This window comes from Ostrea edulis, chromosome 9, assembly GCF_947568905.1.
Source record: "Ostrea edulis chromosome 9, xbOstEdul1.1, whole genome shotgun sequence".
In the NCBI taxonomy this organism is placed as follows: domain Eukaryota; kingdom Metazoa; phylum Mollusca; class Bivalvia; order Ostreida; family Ostreidae; genus Ostrea; species Ostrea edulis.
Genome location: NC_079172.1, coordinates 52922836 through 52948419, shown reverse-complemented (window position 1 = coordinate 52948419; position 25584 = coordinate 52922836). Strand labels below are relative to the sequence as shown.

General features: G+C 34.4%; 1 protein-coding gene across 8 annotated transcripts in view; it reads left to right on the top strand.

The window, feature by feature from the left end:
- LOC125658049 (sodium/hydrogen exchanger 4-like) overlaps positions 1-21327 on the top strand; it is a 44418-nt gene extending 23091 nt beyond the window's left edge. For 3 of the 8 annotated variants that reach the window (XM_048889097.2, XM_048889096.2, XM_048889095.2), the window contains 18 exons: positions 1397-1424; positions 1561-1673; positions 2142-2217; positions 4023-4105; positions 4786-4897; positions 7796-7877; positions 8317-8412; positions 8747-8865; positions 9107-9189; positions 9456-9584; positions 10720-10812; positions 11062-11127; positions 11408-11517; positions 13011-13073; positions 16209-16291; positions 16638-16667; positions 17132-17250; positions 19116-21327. In XM_048889097.2, coding sequence (XP_048745054.2) covers positions 1397-1424; positions 1561-1673; positions 2142-2217; positions 4023-4105; positions 4786-4897; positions 7796-7877; positions 8317-8412; positions 8747-8865; positions 9107-9189; positions 9456-9584; positions 10720-10812; positions 11062-11127; positions 11408-11517; positions 13011-13073; positions 16209-16291; positions 16638-16667; positions 17132-17250; positions 19116-19592 — 1962 coding nt within the window. In that variant the 3' untranslated portion in view covers positions 19593-21327. The remainder of the gene's footprint in view (positions 1-1396; positions 1425-1560; positions 1674-2141; positions 2218-4022; positions 4106-4785; positions 4898-7795; positions 7878-8316; positions 8413-8746; positions 8866-9106; positions 9190-9455; positions 9585-10719; positions 10813-11061; positions 11128-11407; positions 11518-13010; positions 13074-16208; positions 16292-16637; positions 16668-17131; positions 17251-19115) is intronic. The other 5 variants (XM_056149562.1, XM_048889101.2, XM_048889098.2 and 2 more) reach the window with 4 other exon arrangements.
- The last annotated feature ends 4257 nt before the right edge of the window (positions 21328-25584 follow it).

Genomic DNA, 25584 nt, shown 5'->3' with positions numbered 1-25584 from the left:
AACCACTGAGCCAGAATAACTGAGATTTATATGAAAGCTTCCTTATATAATGCAGATTCTAAATTATTAAAATCATGGCCCCGGGGGTCGGATGGGGCCACAATAGGGGGTCAAAGTTGTTTTTTTTTTTATATATAGTGCAGATTCAAGTTCGTTAAAATCATGGACTCCAGGGATTGAATGGGGCCTCAAGGGGGGCATAAAAGTTTTACATACAAATTTATAGGAAAAATCTTTTAAAATCAACTTCTCAAGAACCACTGAGCCAGAAAAGCTGAGATTTATATGAAAGCTTCCTGATATAGTGCAGATTAAGATCATGGCCCCCCGGGGGTCGGATGGGGCCACAATAGGGGGTCAAAGTTTTACATACAAATATATAGGAAAAATCTTTAAAAATCTTCTTCCCAGAACCACTAAGCCAGAAAAGCTGAGATTTATATGAAAGCTTTCTGATATAGTGCAGATTCAGGTTTGTTGAAATCATGCCCCCCCTGGAGTAGGATGGGGCCACAATAGGGGATCAAAGTTTTACATACAAATATATAGGGAAAATCTTTAAAAATCTTCTTCTCAAGAACCATTGGGCCAAAGAAGTTCATATTTACATGAAAGCTTTCTGACATAGTGTAGATTCAAGTTTGCAAAAACCATGGCCTCCAGGGGAAGGTTTGGGGCCATAATAGGGACTACGGTTTTACATACAAATAGATATGGAAAATCTTCTGATATGGACCAAGGTGACTCAGGTGAGCGATGTGGCCCATGGGCCTCTTGTTTCTCATAATCCTCTCAATGGCATAGGAATATTACATTAATGATTAATAAAAACATTTATTTTGTACACAAGAGAAACCTAATAAAACTACATTAGATAACTGCTTTTAGTGTAAAGAAATATTTAAGGAAGAATTATTGTCTTGCAAGACCATAATTATTTAATCACCAAAATTGCATATACATTGTATTCATGTACATGTGTACCTGCTTTGAGGTTTAAAAGTGTTTGAAATAGTTGAATACTTGTGTTATTACTGAAATATATAATATAGAGCAATTTTCATTGAATAACATTTTTTGTGCTTTACTGACAGCTAATGCCCCTATAATTAGGTAATTATACAGGTAATTATACGGGTAATTATTCACGTAAATAATTCAACAAAACCGTGTCTTCACTGTCTGTCAGTATCTGACTTTCTCTGATCAAGGTTCAGTCCTTGGTGTATCAAGAAAATCATTCAAGAAGGAGGGAGGGGCAAAAGAGGGTGTGGCATCTGTTGATCTAATTTAAAAAGGTCTTATTTAAAATCAGATTAATGAAGGTGACATTAATGAATGTTTACAATGTATACAAGGTCATTTCTTTATGAAGTTGTGTTTCCGTGTTTTGTAGGGAACAACAATATCATGTTTCCTAATAGGTAGGTCTCCCAGTATCTGGCAATGTATTTCTTTCTCATCATGTATATTACCTACATCTTAATGAACTACAAAATTGAACATGATGTAGTGTTCTAATATTTGTTACAGTAACCATGGTAACTTTTATATATTTAGGTCTGAGTCTGTATGGTTTGATGATGGTTGGAGCTATGGGGGCAGTCTCACAGATTTCCTTTATACAAATTCTAGTGTTTTCTGCTCTTATTGTTGCGGTGGACCCCGTGGCGGTCAGTATTTTTCAGTCATATTGTTTATTTTTCCATTATTAAATAATGATTTCTAACTTAGATTTATCTGTAGAATAAACAAAGATAACAGCTCTTAAACTAGGTATTCATAAAACTCCCATGTAGCATGTGACATTTGCTATATTCAATGGATCATCATCTTTTTATTCATACTTTTATATAAAAAAAGGTAAAATCAGTGATGAGTAATTGAATAATATACAGTCTATGATGATTGACTTTTGTGTGGACTACAAGTATTCACCATGTTATCTACAATTCTTGTAGGTCCTAGCAGTATTTACTGAGGTGGGAATTAATCCTACATTCTACTTTTTGTTATTGTAGGTTCTAGCAGTATTTACTGAGGTGGGAATTAATCCTACATTCTACTTCTTGTTATTGTAGGTCCTAGCAGTATTTACTGAGGTGGGAATTAATCCTACATTCTACTTCTTGTTATTGTAGGTTCTAGCAGTATTTACTGAGGTGGGAATTAATCCTACACTCTACTTCTTGGTGTTTGGGGAATCACTCCTGAATGGTAAGTTAGTGCGTCATATCAAGTCTTGTTTAAACACAAAAATGGCTTAAAGTCTTTGGAGAATTTGAGGTTTAGTTGGTGTTTGGGTAGAACATCAGTTGATATTTCATGATACAAGGAAATGTTCTGTGAAGCTTGTTTAGCTTTTTAGCTCTTCTGAGCCGAAGGCTCAAAGAGCTAATCATATGGCCATATGTCTGGCGTGCGGTGTGTGTCAACTTTTTGGAAAAAGGACTGTATCTCAAGAACCCCTTGGCCAATTTTTGTCAAATTTGTCACAATGTATCCTTGGTCCAAGGGCTTTCATTTTTACTAAAACTAGGGTTGTGACCCTTTAACAAGGGGAGATAATTAGGGAAATGCAAACAAAAGTAGTGGTTGCTAAAAAATCTTCTTCTCAAGAACCACTGGGCAAATTATCACCAAACTTATGCATAAGGATGAGGATAGGTTGTAGATAAAAAAAATTGTTCAAGGTATCATCCTGGGGCAAAGGGTGTGGTCTCAAGGTCACTTCAAAGTTGACCTTAAATTTTGTTTTGTTAAAACTTTGATATTTTGCTTAGTATAAGAACTAGGATCATCAAATTTTGTCAATTGATGCATCTTAGGACCTAATATCATGTTGTCTCAAAAGTAGGTCATAGTGACCTACTTTTTGAATTTCGCAGGTAATTATTATTAAATGGATTTTGATGCATATCTTGGACACTTTTGAGCCTATGATCATCAAAAGTTGTCAGTTGATGGATCATGGGACCTTGAACTGTGTCGTGTGAAAAGTATATCACCATGATCTACTTTCTGAATTTTATGGCTAATCATTTATAAATCCATTTTAGGTTGTTATTTCAGATACCAAGAGGTTTAGAATCATCAAACCTTGTAAGTTGATGTGTCTAGAGTCCTCGAAACATATTTATTTTTTAAAAAGTAGGTCACAGTGACCTACTTTTTTAATTTTGCAGACATTCAAATTTCACATTTTCAATTTTAGATGCATATTTTGGACACTATAAAAGCTAGGATCATTAAACTTTGTCAGTTGATGCATCTTGAGTCTTCAGAGTGTGTTGACTAAAAAGTAGGTCACCGTGACCTATTTTTGGATTCTGATGGCTATATTTGAATATTTGAATATTTCAGATACTATTTGACTTACAATCATCAAACTTTGTCAGTTGATGGGTCTTGAGTCTTCAGAGTGTGTCGACCAAAAAGTAGGTCACTGTGACCTACTTTTGGAATTTTACGTTTATATCTGAATATTTCAAATACTATTTGACTTCAATTATCAAACTTTGTCAGTTGATGCATCTTGAGTCTTTGGAGTGTGTCAACCAAAAAGTAGGTCACTGTGGCCTTCTTTTGGAATTTGACGGCTATATTTGAATACTATTTGACTTGTCAGTTGATGCATCTTGAGTCTTCAGTGTGTCGACCAAAAGTAGGTCATCATGACCTACTTTTGGACAGTTACATTTAAATTTTCAGGTACTATTTGACTTAACATCATCAAACTTTGTTCATTGATGAATCTTGGTTAGTGAGAATTTTTGCCTGTTCTACAATGTATCAGAAGAGCGATTCTAGGCCCATGGGCCTCTTGTATATTAACAGGTCTGTCATCTCAAAAGAATTCTCAGCATCTACCAGTAAAGCAATTTGTCTTTACTGTACAAGACAATAAACAGTTGCCATGGTTGTGTTTATTTACAAGACAATCATTTCCCTGTACAGAGCTTTTATGTTTGTTTTTCCATTACATTGGAATTGTCAGTACTAAGCTGTTGTTTGTTTTTCAGATGGTGTGACTGTAGTGTTATATAATGTGCTGCAGACGTACAATAGATTACAAGCAGAAGGGGGCACAATTGATGCTGGACAAGTAATATATACATGACATTAATGTCTCCTGCAAAACAAAGTGGATATAGGTTTGGGGATCTCTGTGTGGTTGTCAGTTAAGGTGTTTTATTTATAGTCTGTACATGTTTGTTAGGTTAGAGTTACACTTGCTGCTACAGACTAAACATGTCTGTCTGTCTGGAATTACACTTTTACCAAACAGCACCTACAAGCTAATGTTTGTGTCTTCAATACAGCACCTAAATGTACAACTAAACACGTTCATGTCTGGAGTTACACCTTTCCAATACAGCACCTACATGTATGCCTGTCTGTCTGTCTGTTATACTTTTATGATACAGCTTCTACAGGCTACACGTTTCTTTTGTCTTTTGGAGTGCTCTAGTCATCTATACAGATTGTTACCTCATTGCACCTGTATAATTAGAAAAAGAATATCATGTAAACAGAGCTGACATTACCTAGTAAGAAAAACTCCAAATTCTGTTGTTACTCCTTTCATTGAATAGCTTCATAATGTTCACAATTTAGGACTCAGTAATATGAACATTACCAATATTTTAATAATACGGTTAACTTCAATATCTATAGTCTTTGTTATTGATATTTAATGTGCCTCAGCCGATGTAGTTTTCCAATCTTTAGATTCAGGTGATTGATATGAAAGTATAATAATGTATAAATTACTTCATGTTCCAGGTTTTGTTGGGCATATTGAAATTCCTAATTGTGGTCATAGGAGGACTAGTAATTGGGATTTTAGTGGGATGCCTGTCAGCTGTACTTACCAAGTTTACTAACACTGTCAAAGGTAGGTAACTCCATGCAGACATAGTACCGTGTTGATTCTGAGAGATCATGTAGCTTGTCTGTTTGATTGTGTGCACACCTATAATTGTCAAAAGAGCTTGGAGACTATTTGCTTGGAAATTGGACTGGTCGTTGTGACTCATTTAAACTGGACTGGTTGAGGTGGCTCAGTGAAATTGGACCGGTTATGGAGGCTGAGTGAAATTGGACCGGTTGTGGAGGATTATGAAATTGGACTGGTTGTGGAGGATTAGTGAAATTGGACCGGTTGTGGAGGATTAGTGAAATTGGACCGGTTGTGGAGGATTAGTGAAATTGGACTGGTCATGGAGGCTCAGTGAAATTAGACTGGTTGTTGTAGCTCAGTAGTTGAAGTGATTGTTGTAGCTCAGTAGTTGAAGTGATTGTTGTAGCTCAGTAGTTGAAGTGATTGGTCTTGGATCAGAGTCCTGCTCGTGCCTTGGCCGTGTCGAAGCTTAAAAGTGAGATTTATGGATCTTTTGGATGAGACCTTAAAACTAAGATCCCATGTCTCAGCAGGTGATGGAATGATAAAGAACCCTGACAACTACTGCCCAGAGCATCTTGCATAAGTCGAAATTTATGACACTTTACCTACAGCTGGTGACATCTACATGAGTGAAAAATTCTTGAAGAGATATAAAATGAATAAACAAAGGCATTGAAATTTTATTTTAAAAAATTAACTTGAAAAGTACAATGAATTCTTTGTGCTTCCTTTCTCAGTTGTCAATGAGGAATGATCTGAATCCAAACACTTACCTAGGAGCTGCTTGTCTCCATTCATCTGAAACACCTAGAGGATCTACATGTATATTGTACATCATTTGTGTAATCTGTAATTGCAACATTTTGTTACAATGCACTGTGTACATACAAAATACATTTAAGTTGTACAATTTCCACTTTTAGACAACTATGACATATTTTCTTAACAAAATCTATGAATTTTATTCTACTATTCTAGGTATAGAGACTGGGTAACCTATATGTTGCAGTGTACATGTGCACAACATTTCACAACAGCCCTGAACATTTTTGACATTCTGGCTGTATTTCGCCATTGTTATCGTGATTGATAGATGTAATAAGCAATTCCCATGTTTTATAACACTGAATTATTCTCGCCCCTCCCCTCCCCTCTTCCCAAAGTCTGTTCTAACCATCTACAGTGGAGCCTCGTTAATCCGGACACTTTGGTTCCCAGCAAAATCGTCCGGATAATTGAATCGCATATTTTCTATCTTTACATAAGTAACCAATATATGCCTACTTTATTGATGCATAGTGAATTAAACACATTCTATCATTGGATTTGACAATTTGCATTAGTAAATAAATTAATATGATGTTAGCATTTACATGTATTTCAAAGCACTAAAATTCAATGTACGTGTCCAGCGTATTTGCCTGTGCTTACATTGTACGTATATATGAACCCTACAAATAAATATACAAAACTGTGTACCGTATGCACGAAAACAAATAATGAAGCACTGTATGTAACTATAAGTAAATTAATCATTAGTAACTAACATAATCATTTACACTTCAAACATTTCATCACACTTTTACTTCTTAAAGAGGCCTGTAATTTCCATATGTCACGATTCTCGGGTTCGGCGGTCTGTTAAAACAATCTTCATCGTCCAAACTTGATATAAAAATTTCGTGATTATCATGTCAGTTGACAACATTCTTTAACCAAAATTCAATCTGCCAGAGTTTATATTTCTTGTTCTATAATTATCCAAGACAATATCGGGAGAACAAAAATCATTTAAGCTCGTAATATCGAGACCTACTACTGCTTTGATCTAGCCACGCGCATCTATTATTTTCATGATGCGTTAATAACGGAACAAAACTCAGGTGAAACTAACATCACGGGTACATACAAAATTTAATTGTCATTTTCCTTAAAATGGTAATTTTCTCACTTCTACCCAGAGTTTAAAAAATCGAAAGCAATAAAGCGCTACAACATCGTAACAAGAATCAATCGTACACAGGTACATTCTACATGCATGACATTCTAAACGTTAAAAACTTATACTACATATGCATGAACATACATGTATATTTCACGCCAATCAACAGTATAAAATCCAGAATCTAGAAGTATAATCTACACTCTTTAGATTTGAATAAGCCGATATCAATTTACGAATCAGTACAACTGAAATGTGTAGCAGTTAAAAAATTATCATTACGACATGATGTTTAATTTATTAATACTATTAGGGTATTGATCAAGAGTATAAATTAATATACTGCAGATTTATTTACAAAATTCAACACTACACGCAATAAAGATCTTGTGTGCGAAAATTGGCAATACAATGTCTCGATCGGCACGTGCTATCTAACGGACTTATCATCACACACCATCTAATTGGAGGGAGGTGTTGACAGGGTACAGATAATCGCTTCAATTAGACAGTTTGCCTTGTTTTCTTTATAATTTACGCCTTGCTAAAATTGTCCGACACAGACCTTCCCTACACAAAATTACCGTCCGGATTAACGGTACAATTTTCAATGCATTATAACGTTTTGTAGTAAAATGTGACCGTCCGGATCCGGAACGCGAATTTCCGGATTAATGATGCAAAATAACGTATAAAAATTCCGTTCCCTAGAAAAATCGTCCGGAAGGTGAAGCGTCCGGATTACCGAGGCTCCACTGTATTTGCCTAACAGTGAAATATTAAAAAATTTTGCAGTGGTTGAACCTATAGCAATATTTGTCTGTTCTAACCATCTGTTTGCCTAACAGTGAAGTATTTTAATTTTTTGCAGTGGTTGAACCTATAGCAATATTTGTCTGTTCTAACCATCTGTTTGCCTAACATCGAAATATTTTAATTTTTTGCAGTGGTTGAACCTATAGCAATATTTGGAATGGCTTACTTAGCCTTCCTGCTGGCTGAGTTGTTTGAATTTTCTGGCATAATATGGTAGGTACCGTGTTAGATTAAAACTGGTTCTTTCCATTTGCATGGAAAATCTATAGCCCTTGAGAAATTGAGCAGAGCTCGATAAAGTGGCAATCACATATGCTTACAAATTGATTGATTCAAGAAAAAAGATATATTTTTTTATTCAGAGTCATGAGATGGCAAACAAAGACATTTTTAAAGTTTGCTTGAACAGTTTTACACTGAATGATATGCATTTGACTTTAAGGTTCATATCATTCGAAATAAAAAATGACTATACACATTTTGAATATAAGTCTATTCTCACATATTTACTGTATGGGATGTGATGAAGTTTTGGATAAATAATGAAACAAGTTACTTGCAGTCTGAAATTTGTAATGAGTCATTCATTTCATCAGATAATATGAAGAATTTTTCAACATGTGAAATCTGTGGGTTTTTTTTTTTTTTTCAGTATCATTGGCTGTGGACTTGTGCAAGTTGCTTATGCCTTTCAGAACATAACTCCAAAATCCAAAGTAGCAATCAAATATTTCACTAAAGTGTTGAGGTACGTGAATATAGAGAAAGTTTCTGGAGAATTAAAAAATAATCCAAGGTAGCAATCAAATATTTCAGTAAAGTGTTGAGGTGCGTGATTATAGAAAAAGTTTCTGGAGAATTAAAAAATAGATAGGCACTAGACAGAAGAATGCTCACAGAATATTGCATATAAAAGTAAAAGTATGTTATGTAATGAAAATATTGAATATCTGTGAGTTGGTTTAGTATTTGTAATTAATTGTAATTGAAATGATTGATGAAGATGAATTTGCTAGTTTGTTTTCAAAATAATATTTGTAGATTACAATTCTATGTTGATCCGTGCATATATATCTCTTTAGCACCACATCCGAGATTATCATTTTCCTCTTCCTTGGACTAGCTCTTATAACTGAACATGACTGGCAAACTGGCTTTGTCTTGTGGACTCTAGTATTGTGTATTGGATTCAGGTTTTTAGGTAGGTGGATCAGAGAGGGGAGTCTCTCATGAGCTGTTGTGTATAGGATTAACTCAGTAAAGATATTTCAGATTTATTCACATTGTGTATAACATTTTGTGTATAGGATTAACTCAGTAAAGATATTTCAGATTTATTCACATTGTGTATCTAATGTTGATGTTTCATAAGATGAATGAATGACATAATCTTGAATAGACATAATCTTATCTCTGTCAAAATGATTGTTGTTTGTTTACAGTGGTCTATGGTATTACCTTCCTTATCAACAAATTTGACACCTACAGAGTCCGCAGGATAGGATTTGATGAAATGTTTATTATGGTGAGTTTTACAGGACAGGATTTGATGAAATATTTATTATAGTGAGTTTTACAGGATAGGATTTGATGAAATATTTATTATAGTGAATTTTACAGGATAGGATTTGATGAAATGTTTATTGTGGTGAGTTTTATAGGATAGAATTTGATGGGATGTTTAATATTATAGTGAATTTTATAGGATAGAATTTGATAAAAAAAAAAAAACTTTCATGTTTTTCATATGCATGATTGTCACTCACTTCCTCTTTATGGTTTTGTGTGTAGAGTTATGGTGGATTACGAGGGGCTGTTTGTTTCTCCCTGGTAGCTCTTCTGGACAAAAAGGAGTTCCCAGAGAAAGATATGTTTGTCACCACCACACTGTTTGTGATTCTCTTCACAGTCTTCTTCCAGGTAAAATGAGGACTAAGCTTGTGACTACGGTATATTATAAACAAGGACTAAGCTTGTGGCTACAGTTTATTATAAATGAGGACTAAGCTTGTGGCCACAGTTTATTGTAAATGAGGACTAAGCTTGTGGCTACAGTTTATTATAAATGAGGACTAAGCATGTGGCTACAGTATATTATAAACGAGGACTAAGCTTGTGGCTACAGTATATTATAAATGAGGACTAAGCTTGTGGCTACAGTTTATTATAAATGAGGACTAAGCTTGTGGCCACAGTTTATTGTAAATGAGGACTAAGCTTGTGGCTACAGTTTATTATAAATGAGGACTAAGCATGTGGCTACAGTATATTATAAACGAGGACTAAGCTTGTGGCTACAGTATATTATAAATGAGGACTAAGCTTGTGGCTACAGTTTATTATAAATGAGGACTAAGCTTGTGGCTACAGTTTATTATAAATGAGGACTAAGCTTGTGGCTACAGTATATTATAAACAAGGACTAAGCATGTGGCTACAGTTTATTATAAATGAGGACTAAGCTTGTGGCTACAGTTTATTATAAATGAGGACTAAGCTTGTGGCTACAGTTTGTTATAAATGAGGACTAAGCTTGTGGCTACAGTTTATTATAAATGAGGATTAAGCTTGTGGCTACAGTTTATTATAAACAAAGACTAAGCTTGTGGCTACAGTTTATCATAATACATGTTTTTAAATAAAATCTTTTTTTCCCCCTACAGATCAAAGTTACATGTATGTTGTTTTTCAATTGAGATTGATTGTATGTGTATGTACATGTTATTGTAGTTTTATGATGAGTTTGTATTATTTCAGCAATGAAAGTATTGCAAGTAATAGAAGAACAGATCAACTTTCTCAGGAACAAGAAAATTAGATGTTAGATACATGGATGTGTGCAGTTTTTAGGGTTTTACAGTACTCACTGTTTTGGCATTATGATTTTGTGTCTTGACTATGATTAGCAACAGACTATAGTATGTCTTAATATTTTCCCAGAGCACTACAGATCTGCAGCTAAATTACAAGGTGTCTAACAGTGTCAGTCTTCATAATCTTGTAAAATGATGTGTTAAGTACATGCACACAGCTAAATTTATATAGTTTTACACAGGGGGCCACAATAAAGCCGATTGTGAATGCACTGAGAGTAAGACTAGCCCCAGCAGATCATAGCCCCAGTATGTGCCTAGTTCTACACGACAAGGTAAGTGTATCATTAATAGCCAGCGTCTGAACGTAAAATTATTTTCTTAAATTAATTGATCACTTGAATTATTCAGTCTATCTAAAGCAGCAATTCTAAGCATGTTCTAAGTGTTCAAAATGTTTTGCTTTGAAAATACGATTAGACCATGTACATTATATCTTTTTATGCAAACATACATATATGAATAGGAAAGATACGATCATGCAGAGAGAATATTCATCTGTGATTAATTTTTCTTTACCACAGATTAATGATCACTTAATGGCTGGTGTAGAAGAAGTTTTAGGTTATATAGGAAAGTTTCAGCTAAGGGTAAGTGTATGTGATAATTCATAAATAAATACTATTAATACATTATTGCAAAAATAATGGCCTTGTAATCTGTGCATATTTTTCATCTTATTCAACAGGTAATTATTTTCATTCATTGTGTATTATTTCATCTACTAGGCAAGTCATGTTACATGTTTTAAATTTTTACTAAATGTCAGAATATAAGTTTGAAAAAATTGTTAATGGAGGGTAAATATTTCTTTTTAATTTTCAATTCCAAATTTCACACGTAACTTTTTATCTCTATGTATTTTGTCAGGAAAAGTTTCATTACTTTGATGACCATTACATCAGGAAGCTGCTGTTGAAAACACCAAACATTGAGGATGGAGCGGAACTGATCGTTAATTATGAAAAACTGGTTATGAAGTAAGTTGCATTGCCTCAGTTGTTTTACATTAGGGCTATTCCAGAAATAAATACACGGGGAGGTAGGGAGGGTGCCTCCCTACCTCCCCATGTATTTATTTTACAAAAGTTACATCAGGAAGCTGCTGTTGAAAACACCAATATATTTGCGCTACAAAGAGCGACAACTCGAATAGTTCTATGTTACTTCCGATTTCCAATTTCGAAAGCAGCATTTTGAAAGCACTTTTTCAATTTTCCCTCCGACGTTTTGTAACCAACACGACAAGAGCGACAATAAAAATATTCTGAAAACTCAACACCCACATGTCACAAAATTAAAAAACAATAGAAACTACCCACTACCCATAATAAACATTTATTTAACAGTCCAACCACGGACCATATAAAATATGAAAAAATACGACCACCCACACAAAAAAATATCGTTTGCCGCCCGACATTTGATCATTTCTGGAACAGCCTTTAGTTAAATGGGAGTAGTACCTCAGCTGTTTTACAGTAGTTAAATGGGAGTAGTACCTCAGCTGTTTTACAGTACTGTAGTTAAATGGGAGTAGTAGCTCAGCTGTTTTACAGTAGTTAAATGGAAGTAGTACCTCAGCTGTTTTACAGTAGTTAAATGGGAGTAGTAGCTCAGCTGTTTTACAGTAGTTAAATGGGAGTAGTACCTCAGCTGTTTTACAGTAGTTAAATGGGAGTAGTACCTCAGCTGTTTTACAGTAGTGGAAGTAGAAATATTCATGGCTTTGGTCATCTAATATCTATGTACATAATATAGTCAAAATAGGTTTGCCAAATTTGCTAGAAGCACCGCTGCAGATTCTGTTATTTCCAGAGTCTGTGGCCAATAATTGGGCTTATATCATTGTGTTCTGTGAGTCCTATCATATACTGTATGAAAAGTTGATGTAGACTGTTGTGTGTGAAATTCATTGATGATGTTTGCAACTGAAGTGCATGTTGACATTGTTAATTCCTTTGTAATATTCAGCTATTGAACATTTGTCAATCACTGAAAATATTCATTGTATTGTGAATATTGATCTGTAAAACAGTCATTGGTAATTGTGTACATTGTTTGAATATTTTATTTCAAAATTAAGCCATGCCAAAAACTGTCAACACAATCATTCATTAAACTCTAATCAATCACGATAACATGATGTAATAAGCATTTCTTGTGTTTATGATGCACTCCCTGAATAATTATTACTTATTTATTTGGTTTGTGTATCGGTTAAAGTCGAGTGATGAAACTGCGAATAAGAAACTTGCAGTGCTGTGTATGAGTGCTCTCTAAAGGAGAAATTACTCGGACTTGTCTCAAAACTTGTGTATTGATCTTTAGATAAGTTTTTATATCATTGTATGTATTTTCATTTGATATGCCATTTTCAGGTTTTAGCATTTGAAAAAGTAGCTTTCTGCAATTCAATTTCCATATTCCTGGTTGTTGTCAAAGATTCATATCCAGATGTGCTTATTTTCAGAGAACATTACAAGAATCTACATTTGTGTGGTGCAGCCAATCTTCCTAAAGTTCCCAGTGATTTGTAAGTCATTTGAATGAACAAACTTCTGCTGAATCATTTAAATAATACAATTGTAGCTCTGTTATCAACTGATCATGTCTATCAAAATACAGTGAAACCTGTCTAATCAGACATATAGAGTGAAACCTGTCTAATCAGACATACACTGAGAGAGTCCCTATATAAATACAGTGAAACCTGTCTAATCTGACATACACTGGGAGAGTCCCTATATAAATGCATAGAAACCTGTTTAATCTGACATGCACTGGGAGAGTCCCTATATAAATACAGTGAAACCTGTCTAGTTTGACATGTACAGTGAAACCTGTCTAATCTGACATGTACTGGGAGAGACCCTATATAAACACATAGAAACCTGTCTAATCTGACATACACTGGGAGAGTCCCTATATAAACACATAGAAACCTGTTTAATCTGACATTCACTGGGAGAGTCCCTATATAAACACATAGAAACCTGTCTAATCTGACATGTATTGGGAGAGTCCCTATATAAACACATAGAAACCTGTCTAATCTGACATGTATTGGGAGAGTCCCTATATAAACACATAGAAACCTGTCTAATCTGACATGTATTGGGAGAGTCCCTATATAAACACATAGAAACCTGTTTAATCTGACATTCACTGGGAGAGTCCCTATATAAACACATAGAAACCTGTCTAATCTGACATGTATTGGGAGAGTCCCTATATAAACACATAGAAACCTGTCTAATCTGACATGTATTGGGAGAGTCCCTATATAAACACATAGAAACCTGTTTAATCTAACATTCACTGGGAGAGTCCCTGTATATACACAGTGAAACCTGTCTAATCTGACATGTACAGTGAAACCTGTCTAATCTGACATGCACTGGGAGAGACCCTATATAAACACAGTGAAGCCTGTCTAATCAGACATATACAGTGAAGCCTGTCTAATCAGACATATACAGTGAAACCTGTCTAATCTGACATGTACAGTGAAACCTTTCTAATCTGGCATGCACTGGGAGAGTCCCTCTGACATGTACTGGGAGAGTCCCTATATTAAAACAGTGAAACCTGTCTAATAAGACATATACAGTGAAACCTGTCTAATCTGACATGCACTGGGAGAATCCCTATATAAACACATAGAAACCTGTCTAATCTGACATGCACTGGGAGAGTCCCTATATAAATACAGTGAAACCTGTCTAATCTGATATACACAGTGAAACCTGTCTAATCTGACATGTACAGTGAAACCTGTGTAATCTGACATATACAGTGAAACCTGTCTAATCTGACATGCACTAGGAGAGTCACTATATATACACAGTAAAACCTGTCTAATCTGACATGCACTGGGAGAGTCCCTATATATACACAGTAAAACCTGTCTAATCTGACATGCACTGGGAGAGTCCCTATATATACACAGTAAAACCTGTCTAATCTGACATACACTGGGAGAGTCCCTATATATATATATATATATATATATATATATATATATATATATATACAGTAAAACCTGTCTAATCTGACATACTCTGGGAGACAAATTTTATGTCAGAAAATACAGTGTGTCGGAATAAACAGTGTAAGAAAATATGAAATTGAGTTAAGTGGGGGTATTTTTTACAGGGCAATTACAAGGAGAAAATTTTGGTTTAGAATCTGCATTTCATATTATATGTTCATGTAATATACTCAAATCTGATTGGCCAAGAAATGTTTGAAAAAAAACACAATTTTTCCCTGTGAAAGTAAAATCTACATCCTCCAGGATGATATATAAGTAATGATTACATCCATCAAATTGATGTGCATATGGTTTGCTGTAGATTTTAGAAAAATGTTGAATGTTTGAAAAAGTGCTGTCTGCAGTGCATTTCAATGATGATTTGAATGAAATCAATTGATTAAAAAAAATCCAGTAATCAGCTGTTTGGTAGGTATACTGGTACCTACATGTACCATATAACTATTGCAGAAAGGAATGTTTTTAACTTGATTATTTCTAATTAGTTTCACCACATTGAGAACTTGCTGTGTTGTTATACATATAGATACAGGTAACTCTCGATAACTCGAAGTTTAAGGGACCTTGATAAAACTTCGAGAAATCGCGAGTTCTAGAGATCGAAATTCGGAAATTGAAGGTCCGCCGGTATGGTTAAGATTTTACAGTAACCAAAAATGTTTACCAACAAGATATCTTCATGTGATATCATTTTGACATGTTTTCCTTCATATTCGTCAGGTAGTTAATTTGATATCAAAATAAAAATACCTTATTTTGCATTAATAAAAAAACATTTCAAAGTTTATGTATTTATTTGTTCTTTAATCATGCTTAGATAGGCGTACAATACCAAGTTCCGATGAAGTGTTACTGTCGCAAACTAAACAGAGCACAATGTTATGTCGCTTTACCCAAAGCAAAAAATTCTAATGAATGAGTAAAACGATGTTTTAGAGTAACTTTACACAAAGATCAAACTCGAGAAATCTAACAGTCTGTATATCTCTAAATTATGTCTAAAGCTTACTCTCTCGCTGTCACGTCAAAACAAATAAATTATACCATTTATTCATAGTCAGATTATATATAATTTTAATCATCACAACACAAAATCCCAGTGCAAGGTATAAACTGACCAATTAGCCAATTATATACTTAAGTTTGTCATCTCCACAAAGAAGCACGGGCGATGTTTCAACTATGCAAACACCTAATTACCCCTCCGGCATTCAACAAAATCCAGGAAGGTCCAAGCGGAAATTATTAAACGCTTGGGTAACGATGGGTATATGCTACAACCGCTTCGAGATATTGAGAGTGAAAAACAATGAAATGTGTTTTACGGGACTCAACTTCACTTCGAGAGATCGAGAACTTCGAGAGATTGAACGTTCGAGAGATCGATAGTAAATTTGCTTTGTTATATAGAGAAAACAATCGGGACCATGATTTCACTTTGAGAGACCGAGAACTTCGAGAGATCAAAGTTCGAGCCATCTCGAGTCACCTGTATAAGAAAATAAGATTTTTTTAAAATATTAAGATATGTTTCTTTGAAGAGGAGAAATTTTTTAATTTCATATTGGCAATATATTTTGGAACCTACAAGACAAATTTTTATCTTCATGACAGAAAGAATGTGGACAGTTCAGCAATGCTGCTGAAACTGAGGGCCCATGAGGATGAGGAAGAAAGAGATGAGGATTTTGAAGCTGGTAAGGTTTTAACATTTCCCTGGTAAAGACTTTACCTATTTTACATTTATCAGAACAGTATTGAATTTTTCCACATCATGAAATGTACCTACAAATATATTTAAGAGTTCAGCCAAGTTCGGTTCTATTTTATATTGCTTTTGTGACTTTATCAAGAAAAGCATGGATTTAAATCATGAAACTGTTATAAAAGAAATGAGTTTTTAATTGATTTCAAGAATTCAAATATTCTTATTAGTTAGTTATTATGGTGTTTAGTTAAGAAACTTGAAGAATGTAATTAGTCTAATCAAAAATGGAAGAGGATGCTATGTCATTGAATGGAAGCAATACTTTTGTGTTTTAGCAGGAGTTTCTAAACCTAGACTTATAGTTGGTTTGTAGAATCTGTAGCATGAATTTCTGCTATATTGCATTGAATCTGAAGACAATATTTTTATAAAACAGGAGTTTAATGTGAAATTATGCTATAATTGTAGACCTCAATTTCTCTTGGATAATTCTTACATTTAATATCTGTAATATCGTTGTATGAAATCATTCTCTTTCTTTATTTGCATGTATTTTCTTTCTCCTATTTGACACTTCAGTGGTCATATAATTAGACAGTATATTTGAGCATTCATGTTAAAACATCCAGGTTGTCTGTGTTTACTGTGGACTCGGAGTGAGTTTATTTTAAGGCAGTATTTGGTTTCAAGAGAATCGAATTTTCAACATATTTGATCATTGATTAAAGGTGTTGAAATACATGTATTTTAGTCATAATGAGGTGGAGAATATTGAATTAGCAATATTATGTATATAGTTTATGGAATATTTGCAATTTCTGTGTTACAGAGCCTAAAGTGGTCACACAGCCCCCTAAGAAGGTTTCTATTTCAATAGGAGGAGAAGAGCCCACGGCTAAAGACTTCAGGAACCTCTTGAAAGAGAGTCTCCGGTCACCAACTCTGGTGGTAAGGAAATACATAAAGACTGTAGTCAGAATGGTTTATAAATATGAAAATAGGTAGGATGTTAAAGTTCAGTCATAATTCTGATTCTGGCTGGAAAATTTAAAAGAACGGAATAATTTTGGTTACAACTAAGGTCTGATAATTCTGCATGAAGACGAGGAAACCATATGAACGTTAGGGGTGAAACGATACAGTACTTTCTCGATTCGATTCGATTTTTGATACTTTAGTCTCGATTCGATGATTTTCGATTCGATACAATAACATGTACCAAATTCTTCATAATGCTAAGATTTTTTCATGTTTCGTTGTATTTGTTGCTCTCTGCAAATAAATTCTACATAATGTAAAAACATTTAACATAGAGCAACACTCTTATCATTTGTCCTAAAGCCGAAATGCAGTCTTCACGAAAACATTTAAAACTTGCTGGCCAGTCGGACCAGTGGACTGTCTGAATTTACTGGCCCACAGTGAAATTTACTGGCCCCCTAAATTTTCATGTTTATCACATACACTATGGAATACATTGTAAAATTGTACAATAAATTTACTGGAACAATGGTTATTACTCGTATTCATATCCACCTTAAGACATCCTTTATGCCGATACCAGAAAAACAACACCGTACACGGTATTTTCTCTCTCTTCGCCCGCAAACAAGACTACAAATTCACGTATTTTTCACAAACATGAAAACAGCCCGAGTGCACCTTAGGAAGTAGTCTTCTCTACTAACATCAAATGTAAATGATTGATTAATTCTATAAACTATAGTAATTGCATAAAATCAGAGATAACTGCAATTGTCGAAGTTCATTTTAATTGGACAATGCAATAAAGCAGCAATTACCGGTGTGTGGTACGATACAGAACGCGGACATTTTTGTTGTTTCAACAAGTTGTTCGTTTAATATTCACGTGATCAACGTACAAGTTATCTTGACAATTACAAGTATAGTTATCGTTCTTTATGAAATAAACAAACCACATGTCCAAAGACTTACTTTATGTGCTATTTTTTTTATTTATTTTTATTTCATTTTGATGGTAAATTAAGCAAATAAGACGTTTTAAACATTATGTTTAATGTGACTTACAGAAAATCTACAAGCCCATCGGACTTCCTGATATTTAATTTTCACTGAGCCGACCGTAAAATCCACTGGCCTCGGTCTTCGGACCTCTTAGTTTTCGTGAAAACTGAATGTCGCCATACCCAGGATTTATACATTGGGGGTGCATTTTTCAACTCGACTGCGTCCATTTTGATACAGCAAAGTTTACTCGTATGTTGATTGGGCAATTTTCAATTCCATTGGCTAATCAGAAACCGTGTTATCATGAGCAATGTGTGCTATGATTTAAAACCGTATCGAACCGAAACAGACCCCGAATAAATCGAACATCGAATCGAGGCCACTACATCGCGATTCGGCCGCATCGCGATGCATCGTTTCACCCCTAATGAACGTACATATTATGATTCGTGTTTCTGTTAAGAATTACATGTTTCAGTATTATGGTCATTATTAAAATTACGTACATATTATGATTCATGTTTCTGTTAAGAATTACATGTTTCAGTATTATGGTCATTATTAAAATTACGTACATATTATGATTCGTGTTTCTGTTAAGAATTACATGTTTCAGTATTATGGTCATTATTAAAATTACGTACATATTATGATTCATGTTTCTGTTAAGAATGACATGTTTCAGTATTATGGTCATTATTAAAATTACGTACATATTATGATTCATGTTTCTGTTAAGAATGACATGTTTCGGTATTATGGTCATTATTAAAATTCTTATAGAAGTAATAAACTGGGATGATTTTCTTTGAAATTTTGAATAGATACCAAATAGAAGATTCGATCGACAGATAAGCTATGTTCCCAATTTTGATTTTGAAAACTTGAGACATAGACGAAAGAATAATGCCAAATTACAACGAATGAAATCCATTAGAAAAATGCCTGAACGAGCCCTCTCATGGGCCGAAAGTGATTCCAACCTGTGTAGAGAGAGAGCTAACAATCACCTGATTGGACGCACACAGAAGGCAATGACGGTAGACTACTCTCCGGTGGAAGGAGATAAAGGCTTCAATACCTCGTTAGTCAGTCAGACAATCGTTGAGGATGAAGTGTTTGAAAGAGAAGAACTGGTAGCTGAGAGCAGCCCTTTAATTAAAGAAGATCCCGAATCTGAACACACGAAAGACAGTCTGGCAAAGAGAAAGGTGTCCCATGACTGTCTCCTTCACCGTCAGGATGCAGTGGAAAACATTCCTATGGATAACCTCCAGAAATCCAAGTCTTTAGATGTTTAGTTTCACGCCATAGGGTGTTAGGAAACAATTTTTGTATTCTGAGGTAACAGTTTGTAGAATTATACATTTAAGTGTTATTGTTTGGAATGTCACTTTTTTCATTTTATACAATAGAATTTTGATTTACAACTAACTTTATCCTATACCTTTTTATTCTGATAGGAGGGAACCACTTCAATTCATTGCTCACAATATTAGGTCATTTCTTGTTTTTGTGAAGGTTGAATGTAAGATAACTCCCATGAAACATGGTTACAGAAACAAAACAGGTGGTATACTCTTGCTAGTTTATACATAATTATCCCTGATAGGGTGACAAAATTAGAACATTCTGCAGTGATATAGACACTGTGCAGAACATATTTATAGCACCATTTATATATACCGTTTATAACAATGATTTCTTTTATCAAATCACTTCAATTTTTCAACCTTTGCAATCTTTTTAGATATCCTCATATGAATGATGTCTTATTCACTTTGTGGTCGTGAATGGAGCATGTAGTGTTGGTCATGTTGAACTTGGTTTGTGTTTCGATGTGTTAGTATTCCCTCAGTAAATTTAACCACCTTTTGTTTTTACCTGAATCCTTTGAAAATATCTTTATCAAACTTAAGCATTAACTTTAACTTCATAGGTGTTGCTTTTAGCTTATTTTTAATTTCATAGCTACTTGAAATATTTATAAAACATATTAATATTTATTAGTAAGTTGTTTGGTATAAGACCCCTATTATTATTATTATTATAAAATCACCGGTTGAGCCGTTCCTGTGGGTTGAAATACTAGATGCAGATGACATGCTTGACAGTGTTCATACGCCTAACAGATTTATAGTGATTCGGTCTTTGCAGTTATAGGCAAATATCCTTCAAAATTCTCTAATATATTTTATCACAGGTTTAAAAAGTAAATGTAAATTTTTGAAATATACATTATGCAAATATCTTCAGGGATTACATGTATTTTTGTCAGGGTCAATGTTTACCATGGTTACCAATGTAAACCAATGAGTATCTCCCGGTGTGAATTTCATAAGATTTAGTATTATGAAATTTCTATGTATGTAAAGTTATATTGATTCCAATTAAAGGCTAGCATGTTAAGCTTTAATGAGATACATATTGATGTATGTAGTGCAATGCATCGTATGTCTGCTATTGTATAGACATCAGATAACATAATATACATAATATTTTCTTTGAAGGGATAGATTGCAGCTACATGTACATTTAGTTGATGACAGTAAAGGCTGTAGGGTCCAGTGATCATGCACGGTTTTGTTTACCATTGGACCAAGGTCAACATTTGCTCTGTGTTGCTTTCATGTTTCCTTTGTACAGTTTTACCAGTATGTGTTCGTCACATAATGAAGATTTATTTTTGTAATATAATTTTTATGATGGTTATAAATATACACACTATACACATGTAAAATCGATTTTTCATATCACGGGTCATTTGATGCCACATTGTCGTGATTCTATTTATTGATAGTAAAGCTTAGTCTAGCTATATTGTATCTACCTACATTGTAACTCTCTCTCTATCTATCTATGATTTACATGTCTCTCTCTCTCTCTCTCTCTCTCTCTCTCTATCGATCTACATGTATCTACCTATCTTTATAGCACCACATTTTTATATATGACAATCATGAACTTTTGTTGCTACAATTGAATAAAATGCAATAAATGAATTTTGATATATATACTCACTATATGTATATAAAACTGTGCTTGTTTTCTTTCAAGAGTTTGCTTCATTCCAAACTTGAGGTGATACTGAAAGCCAGATCAATTTTATCACAACCCTAAATTATGGAGCGCCAAATTAACATAAACTCAAATAATTGAAGATATCTTCAATTGTTTGAAGATATCATCAATTCATTTGATGCGCGCAACAATTGAATTAAAGATCTCTTCAAATAATTAATGATATCTTCACTTCTGAATTATTGCGTGCATTAATTGAATTGATGAGAGCATTAATTCTTCAGCTGATTTGATGCGTGCTTTAATTGAATTAATGATCTCTTCAAATGAATTAATGATATCAACAATTGAATTGATGCGCGCTACAATTCAATTGAAGAGAGCAATAATTGATATAATGCGCGCATTAAATCAATTGATGAGAGCAATAATTGAATTGATGCGCGCATTAATTCCTTTGATGAGAGCAATAATTGATTTAATGCGCGCATTAATTCAATTATTGCTCTCTTCAATTGAATTAATGATATCTTTAATTCATTTGAAGAGAGCAATAATTCTTTTAGAGAGAGCAACTATATATTTAAAGATGTCTTCAATTCAACATATCCACAATTGAATTAATGATATCTTTAATTGAATTGTTGCTCTCTTTAAAAGAATTGATGCGCGCATTAATTTCTTATACAAAAGCATTGTAAATGATTTAAAGATATCTTCAATTGAATTAAAGAGATCATCAAATTATTTAAACCGAGCTATAAATTAATTATTGCGAGCAATATTTCTACGAAATTAATGCTCTCATCAATTGAATTGAAGAGAGCAATAATTGAATTAATGCGCGCATCAAATCTATTATTGCTCTCATTAATTGAATTAATGCACGCATCAATTGAATGGAAGAGAGCAATAATTGAATTAATGCGCGCATTAAATCAATGATTGCTCTCATTAATTCAATTGATGCGCGCATTAACTCAATTGATGAGAGCAATAATTGAATTGAAGCGCGCATTAATTCATTTGATGAGAGCAATAATTGATTTAATGCGCGCATTAATTCAATTAAAGAGAGCAATAATTGAATTGATGATATCTTCAAATAATTGAAGATATCTTCAATTATTTGAGTTTATGTTAATTTGGCGCTCCATACTAAATAAATACTATAGTTTGCGGTGATGAAACCAACATTTTTACTATAGTGAAGTATTTTAATGCAATGTGTTGTTAATACTGTAATATTGGTTATTCTGGGGGAACAATAAGGTTTTTGTGAAGTGGGTCTGGAAAAAAGACTTGTATTGCATCTGTGTGTGTCATCAGTTTCATCTATCTGTGTGTGTCATCAATCTGTGTGTGTCATCAGTTTTTCACGGAAAGAACTCTGTGGTTATTTCCTGTATTGTTGAGTAAAAAGGGAAACGCATATAAGTTTCTTAAATTTGATATTCAGCGTGACTTATGCTGATTTATTTTGATAGAGACAATAAGTTTAAAATAAAACATGCTCAATATACATCCTAATACGCCGGTTTCGAGATACATCCGAGTTATTTCCCTTTGGAGAACTCTCGTACATAGTAAGGCGCGAAACAATTTGTTTACATGCGGGAGTGGGACAAATATCCATCACTGCGTAGCCCCTTTCACACATTCACGGATGAGACGCCGGATTGTCAATCAGCCACCACCGTGTACAAACCGTGTAAGCATTCGGCGGCGTCCGGGACAATCCGGCTTGGCCAAGCCAAACCGTGAAAAAATTAAACGTTTAATTTTTACCACGGATCGTCCCGGAAGAAAATCCACCGTATTTGTACGGTGTATCAACTGAGAAGACCGTGTAGCCACCGAAGTAACCGTGTAAAGTCCGAAACTTTTCTGCTGAAGACCACGGATGTCTACGGTCTGTACACGGATTGTTCACGGTAACTACACGGACAGACACGATAAACGCAGACCGTGATAATCCGTGTATCTCCGTAAAACATCCGTGGATGGACCGACAGAAACCGTGATATTCCGTACGCTCGGTGATCATGCCTGCACCGACCGGGATTTTCCCCCGGGACATACGGGTAGTTACCGTGCTTATCCGTAGAGAAACTGGCGTTTTCCGTGTCTACATCGTGATAAGACCGTATTGACACCGGTATTACGTCGGATCACCCCGGATGACTAGAATTTTGCATCCGGCGTCGACCGGCTCCTGATCCGTGAATGTGTGAAAGGGGCTTAAAAGTTTCTCATACGCGGTTTGATCACCCAAATTCGACTGATACACAAACTAAGTAAGTGATCAGTATTTAGGGAATAATTAGATACATGGAATTCTTATTATATCCCGTTATTTCGTTGCTCGTAACTACCATATCTAGGATATTACTTGCAAATATGACATTGTTTTTGTTTCCTTTTTAGTAAATAATTGTTTCGATAGTATTTTTTATTTCCCACATTTACAAATTTAAAGGAAAGACGCTTTTAATACATTTTATCCTCTTCCTCACTAACTGTAGGTCCACTCTGCCCCACTTAGGCATAAAAAATTCCACTAAATACACCTCCTACACAGAAGAGCTCGTATCTCAAAACTGGTGTATCAATAATTAATTTAATAAAATTCTATTTCATCATCAATCAAATCAGTGAATCTCGCCATTGCGTACACAAAGCAGCAGTCCGAGAATCACGTGACTTGTGTAGCCAATAGAAATAGGGCAGACTATTCGCCCAGTCAACAGTTTGTAAAATGTAGACCGGTCAATAGACCACGAGTTTGAAAGATGGTTTAACAGATCAAATGTTGGCTCTAAATCTTATTATTTACATATAAGCTTAAGAAAAATACTTTTGCAAACAAACAGTAATTCTTTATAGAATGTCAGCATAATTTAATGCTAAACTGTACATTGGTAATACATGTACACATGACAAGTGGATACGTTGATAAATGTCCACAATCACACTGTCCTGTTCAAAGTTCAAAGTCAACAAACCATGCATGTGCATCTAGTAAAACAACCTTAAAAAATGAAAGTGTATAACGAAACAATTATGGACTGTGTCCTCGGACAACAGCTGTTTTTCACCCGAGAACGGATCTGTTGCCTTCAGCAACATCAAAACGTACACTTTACACGACCATTCCTCACAATAAATTAAAGACTAGACGTTTTGACATCATAGACAGCACCTTCGCAAGCCAAGTGTCCGATTCGTTTTCTCTCATCTCCCCTTGACCGATTTAGTTGCGACTGACCTGCCATCTAACGGATCGAGCGAGTTATTGTTCTTGACGAAAACTAAACCTACCAATCGGATAACGCATTATAATTTCTGTTACATGTGTATATTTACAAAATGGAGTTGACAAATGAGAACAATATAATGGTTTTTTACTTGCATGTATGTGTGCATACTAGCTGTGCGCCTATATGTCACATTTGTGTTTAAGGCGTAAATCAAGCATCTAAGCATGACTTTCAGATTTCAACGTTCGTACTTTTGTTTTGATGTCGTACTCAATTTCGCTCAGTTTGTTTAAAGTTTATTCTAACACATGCTGTCCTTTATCGTCATTTGGGTGAGGTAAATGATCAGTTATCTTTTGAAGTTGATTGTAAACCCCACATCTTTCTCAGAAAAATAGTCTGTCTTTATTTTTTAAAGACAAAATATGACAAAGGCGACAACATGGGCTAGACTTGGTGGGTCGCCATTACTCAAACCAAACTGTATGAATGCGCGATTTGATTGAACGCTTAGAAATGCAACTAAATCCGCCAACGTACACATGGCTTGCGAAGATGCATAGACAGTTGCTTTTTCAAAAAAATCAAATACATGTATTCATATCTAGTGGTCAGTCATTCAGAAATTACTTTGTTAAACGCCATTCTGATTCTACGCAAAAGTTCTCTCAAGATGATATTAAAAAGATGCTGGAGTTCTTATTGACAATATTTTCGTTTTGGTGATCAACTATTCCAACAGGCACAAATTGTGCTCGCTCCTTTATTAGATGACCTATGTTTATATTCTTAAGAGGCAGAATTTATTCGAAAGCTTCTAGATGAAAAGAAAAAATCTTTTGCTGTGGCTTTCAATTCAACATTTAGATATATCGACGATGTTTTATGTACATGTATTAACAATAATCATTTTCATTCATACATCGAATCGATATCCCAGTGATCTCGAAGTATTAGTAAAAGACATCACAGCGTCTTCCACATCTGCTTTGTATTTGGATATTCTATTGAA